Raw genomic sequence first — 6256 nt, forward strand, 5'->3', positions numbered from 1 at the left:
TTGTTTATTTTTAGGCGACCCCTAATGGGCCTGCGTGGTGTTGGTGGCTTCTTGCAGTTCTTCCCGTAGATCCCCGATACCAGCTATCGGTTTTGTCAATGAAGTCTTTGAAAGAACGGTTGACAAAGATACAGCATATACTGACCTATTTTTCTAGAGACCAATCTAAGTAACCAACTGCTTGGATCTTCCTTTAAAGTTACCTTAATCTGGCTGTGTTGACAGCCAGATTGTCTGCTGCCTTTTGCACATCCAGTGCTGGTTTGAGAAATGTAACGAAACTTTTTTTTCCTTCAACCTCCTGAATCATGTGGTTCTGCAAATGATTACCTTCAACTAGGACTTAGACCACTAAGAACTTGCACAGAAAAACACGCACTGAATGTGTGTTAAACCTCTACATTGTGATGAAGTTGCACTATGTACCATATTCTAAAACGAAATGAGAACTGTGTGTATGTGGGGTGTGTGTGTGTGTGCGCGCGCGTGCATTTTCTCTGGCTTTAAAATTTTAAAAGAAAAAAAAAAGCCATAGAGAGCAGAACTTGCTGAGGGTTTTTATTGCCCAAGTTTACAACAATAGCGATACAAGTTTTTGCAAGTTGAATTTGCCTCAGATTTATCTGTCCTAATGCTTATATTTGCACAAGTATGTAAACTATGGTATTGAGTATCACTCTTTGTTGGAAATACTGCTCTTGCTGAACTGTCTTGACCATTGACTATGACACAGTTTCTTATTTATGTAAATACTTGCATCCTAGCGGCCAACAGGCTTTGGATGCAGAACCTAGAGCCAGTTTTCAGGAACAATTGCAAACCTGCCATGGTACTGTGCATCTATTCATAAAACACTTAAAACTGTGAAAATATGGTTTACATTTAATTGTACATAAAGGTAAATGGAGAACTCAATTCAGTACCAGTTAGTTTGTGCATTTTAGGGGGCTTTTCACATCAACTGCCCATCAATATAATTTATAGTTTGACATGATGTGTTTAAAAAAAAAAATATTACGTAGTATAAACCCATTAAGGATCTGGGGGAAGAGAAGAAGCTTAATGTAGAAGTAAGCTTTTAAAGTATGTTTTATTTTTTAATTCTAGTCTTGGTGCAGATGTTAGTTATGCCTTATTCATATCACAATTAGATCACCATGCTGTGACATGGTTTATATTCATGCTGCCCTAGATACTTTTGTAATTATTTGTTGCAAACTTGTGACTGTCCCGATTAACTTTCTTTTATGTAAGTACTTTGTAAAAGTTTCTTAAACTTTTGCTTTTGCTTATTTAATTTTGAATAAAAGCTAAATTCATAATAATTTTTTTCTTAAATTTTAGGTCAGTATGAAAGATGAGTTTTGCTTACTGTTTACTTTTTTTTCTTGGCAGTATCTTAAGGAGACTTCGGGCCCTAGAACAATCCTTTAAAGTACTATTGTTCAACATTTAGAAGAAAGCCATGTCCCTTTAGGAGAAAGGATAAAGATAACATTTTTCATGTTACCCTTATTTGACACCATTAAACAGAACTGACCATTTCAGGCCCCAATTTCCCAGCTAGGATTTTCCAGATATAAAGAAATCATTTTTGGATAGTGAATCTTTTTATAAAAATATATTAAGAAATGACTACCTGGAAGACCACCCTTTGCCCCCACAATTACACTATTGAAAAATCTCCAGAAAACGTGGTCTCAAGAGTGGGCCATTCCCCCCAAAGTTACCTTACCCATAGTCCTGCTCAAGTGTTCAGCATTCTTATAACCAACTATCAAATGCCTGTTAAGTAGTGTTTGGGTAGTAGCATACATGCAAAGTTTACCTATAGTTCTCAAAGCATGTATGAGAAGGAAGTAGGATTTACCTGGTGCCCAGTCTACATCTGTGGTATGCGCGTGCACCCACAAATGGGCATTAAATGATCTCTCTCTGTAGAGAAGATACATATGCTACTAATGGGAATCCATGACTTTTATCATTTGACCCTAATTTTGTGATGAATGTTCTGTTATTCTGTGTATAGATTTTCACATCTCCGAATACTTTTTTCCAACTGCACCTTACATACCATGTAACTAGAAAGATACGTATCTGACAGAGTCTTACCCTTATCGCTTTAAGTGACTAAGTTCTCAGCATTTCAAGCCAGAGTCAAAGTAGCCAGTTGTTGCTTTTCTCATCTTAATACACCTGTCTCTACATGTCCAGATCCTCCTGTTAGAGGTCCAGTTCTGATGCCTTCACTCAGCTAGAACTCCGAACTCCACAGCTTCCTTGTACTTTGCTCGTGGCACTTACAGGAGATAAATGAATCATGCATGAGCCAACCCTCTTGTGAATATTATGACTGGTGTCTAGCACTTTAGACAGATTTAATAGGCTGACCACTGAACAGAACCGAAATGCCAATTAAGAAGGGAGACTGGATAAAGATGGTTAGACTGAGAAATAACCTTTGCCTTCTCTTCCTCCCCCAAATCCAACAAAAATGACAGTGAAGTGAATGAAGTCTAATGACATTGTGAAGACAAAAACCCACCCATTGACAAATGCTTATGAGGAATTTTCTGAGAGCTGTGTCAAATCTTGTTCCCCTAAGACTGAGGAGACCACAGCTTTGCAGAAGTGGAGGAATATACCCCACGCTAGGGGAAGGTCTTGGAAAACCCCAGAGGATTTCTTGGGGAGACTATACCTGACCTAGGTGGATCATCTGGCTTCTTCCCTACTTGGGCCGAGCAGTAGGCAGAAACAGCAATTGTTCTCAGACCAAGTCACAGAATGTGGACATTGGGCCAGAGAAGACCCTGAACCATTAGCTACAGATGCCCAATAGGATGGAGAACCCTCAAAGGACCACAAACTACTGACCTACCTCATGCGGCAGTGTGTTCCAGTGTTCTCCCACAATCAACAGAGGCAGACTACCTGTGATTGAAACAGCAACCCCAAAAGAATGAACAGGGATCCCAAATGACAAAGAGAAGTAGACCACCAAATCCTAGAAATTTGAGGAGAAACGAAACGAGACAAACCTCAGTATCCTTAGAATTGAGGATGTGCAATCCCAAAAAAGATCTAGAGATCTAAAAAATGTCCCAGTCTCTGGTATCACAAGCAGTCAATACAAGTTTGTCAGATAGGTGAATGAGTCATAAGAATAAGTAGATGAAATAAATTGAAGAATGAATGCCAAGAATGAGTTAATAAGGTAGAAGGTTGAATTACGGCCCTTTCCAGAACACAGTGAGAGACCAGTTAATCCAAAGTATGAGAGAAAAATTGAGACATGGAAGGTATATTCAAAATTTTGACATCTATCTAATAGAAGTTTCTTTTTTTTTATTTTATTTTTTAATGTTTATTCATTTTTGAGACAGACAGAGACAGAACATGAATGGGGGAAGGTCAGAGAGAGAGAGGGAGACACAGAATCTGAAACAGGCTCCAGGCTCTGAGCTGTCAGCACAGAGCCCGACACGGGGCTCGAACTCACGGACCGCGAGACCATGACCTGAGCCGAAGTCAGACACCCAACCGACTGAGCCACCCAGGCGCCCCTCTAATAGAAGTTTCTTAAGGAAAGTGGAAAAGAATATCATTGTCTCCAACCTGAAGACAATAACCTACTTGCTTTCCCAGGGACCAAATTCATCCATTTAAAGGGAAACAAGGCAAACTTAGGGGACAAACACAGGTAGAGGACAAACAACAGTAATAACTCAGCTGTCTGGCATTGATCTACAACACAAGGAATGGCCCAATGATACGAGTTTGATATGATTTTTCTTCATAAACCAATGTTTAAATGCCAACATTTTTAAAATGTTAAACATTTCTTATAGATAAAACATTTATAATTCAGCTTAATAAATGAGCTCTTTTGCTGACCTGCCTCCAAATAGCTTTTGGCTGTTCACCAAAATTAAATATATCCTTAAAGATTGGGGGGGGGTCACAATTTAGGGTACGGAAAAGAATATAGGCTTACTTTCAAAATGTAAGAGTTAAGCCACAGGGGGGAAAAAACTGAAGCAGGCAGTCTCCTTGTACAGATGAGAAAACGGGAAAGACTGATTTGTCAAAGGATTTACACTGCTAATGTGTGGTGAAACTGCCATGTCAAGTTACAGAAAACAGATCTAAGAAGGTCACTGTGTAAAGAAGAGAAGAGTCTGGAAATGATTCATTTGACTTTCTGACATAGAGGACTTTACATGTGGCAGTGAGTGCATTTTACACCTCTGGAATTAGAACTAGTTTCTAAGCACCTCCCCGAGATCTTGAGATGGCCAAACTAGGTTTAGCCATGTGCTTTGTGGCTAACAAATGGCTAACAATCTTTTTAATAAGTTATGTTGCAATGTATGTATCAAGGATTATTAAAATGGTCATATTCTTTGAACGAATCTTATGTTAGAGGAAGTAACTTCATAATTCAAGAAAATAGAATCCACATGAATGAGGATATTCTTTTAATGCCTCTAGAACAGCAAAAACTCAAAAACCGTTGCCTATGACTGGCAACAAATGGACTGTGTGAAAATGTACAATTCAACAAAAGTATAAATTATACCACCATTACCATGTATATTAAGAAGTAGAAGATATTATGTAAAAATGAAATCAGTAAGATCAGCAGGTAATATATTTTTCTTTGGAAATCCTTGATGTCCTTCTTGTAGGGATGGCCAGCCATCTAGTTCAACCCACAACTACATTACTCTTGGGTTTTACTATTTGAGATTGTGACCACGTGAACCTTTATGAACATCATGATTATACTGATCAACTTTTGTTTCAAGTACACGAAAGTTTGAAGGCCTGAAACTAGAAACAGTAATAGTAGTAAAGAATGATTATATAGGCATGCACCTTTTAAAAAAACTCAGGGTACTTGGCATTGTTCTTTCACTGTTCAGTATTAGGAAATACAAAGAGAAGTAAATGTGGAAAACTATTTTAGTAGTACAACTGTTAAGCCATGGTAGCCAGGGGACTTCCAGGGAAGATGGTGGAGTAGGAGGATGTTAACGTCACTTTGTCCCATGGATATACCTACGCAACACCCAATCAGGGCAAATAATCCAGAAAATGACCCAAAGGCTGGCAGAACAAACTCCAAAGCTCAACATGAAGATGCCACATTGGAAGCAGTAGTAAGGGCAGAGACCAGGTCGGGAAACAAGCTGACCTGTGAGACTGTCCACAGGAGGGAGAGCCACTGCAAGCACAGGAAAGGGAGCAGCACAGACCCCACACCAAGCACCCTAGGCATGGGGGACCCACACTGGGAGGAGGAATCCCCCTAACACCGGTCTTTGAAAACCAGAGGGGCCTAACATGACAAGTTCGTACGATCAGTGAGGTGACACCTGGAAAGTTAAAAATCAGTGGGCTCTACTTTGGGAGGGCAGGAGTACAACAGGAAACTGAGTCCCCACCCTTAAAGAGACAGCACAGCACATATCGACACCGAGATACAACCTAGAAGCAGCAGTTTGAAAGAAGACTGGTATATACAGGAAGAAGGTTGACTTACTCATCTCAGAACATGCACTCTAGGGGCAGGGATCTTTAAGAGACTTCTCCAAGAACAAAAGAGCTGGAGGGTACCCTTTCCTTCCCCTGCCCCCCAGCCTAGACACAGACACCTGCCGAAACCTGTGCAGCTCCAACACTCTCCACCTAGGTCGCTCACAGTGAAACCAGCCCCCATGTTCTCCTACAGACCCACCCCCTCTAACCCACCCTCAGCAGACCACCCAAAATGGTGCCACAAGCCTGGCAGTGTGCAAATGGCCCAACAGGACGAAAACCACTCCAAAGTGACTGGAGTCACGTGGAGAGAGGAAAATAACCACACATCAGTTTGACATTGGTCAAATGGGTTGGGGGCAGACATCTGGTTTGACTGCAGACCCCACCCACCCAAAGCCTCGGGGTACAACACAGGGAGAGGGCTCTGCAGTTTAGTGCTGCCACAGCTCTGGCAAACATCTGTTCTGACTCCAATTAAGCCCAGGGCAGCCCAATACTGGCACATGAACAACACAGGCACCAAACCCTGCCCACTACAGACAAAGCCATTGCAGACGACTGAAGTCAAATGCAGCTCAGGCACAACAGTAGGGCACATGCAACACACACAGACACCCAAGAAGCACCAAGTTCTAGCAAACGGGACACGGCACTGCAGGCCACCGTTTGCAAGAACATGGCACATAGCAGACTTTCTTAAAACGCAGAG

The 6256-nt window shown here is 41.1% G+C and overlaps 1 protein-coding gene across 1 annotated transcript in view; it reads left to right on the forward strand.

The window, feature by feature from the left end:
* LONRF1 (LON peptidase N-terminal domain and ring finger 1) overlaps positions 1-1343 on the forward strand; it is a 38036-nt gene extending 36693 nt beyond the window's left edge. Inside the window, exon 12 of the mRNA XM_045455536.1 lies at positions 15-1343. Coding sequence (XP_045311492.1) covers positions 15-173 — 159 coding nt within the window. The 3' untranslated portion in view covers positions 174-1343. The remainder of the gene's footprint in view (positions 1-14) is intronic.
* The last annotated feature ends 4913 nt before the right edge of the window (positions 1344-6256 follow it).

The sequence above is a fragment of the Leopardus geoffroyi genome, chromosome B1 (genome assembly GCF_018350155.1).
Source record: "Leopardus geoffroyi isolate Oge1 chromosome B1, O.geoffroyi_Oge1_pat1.0, whole genome shotgun sequence".
Classification (NCBI taxonomy): Eukaryota; Metazoa; Chordata; class Mammalia; order Carnivora; family Felidae; genus Leopardus; species Leopardus geoffroyi.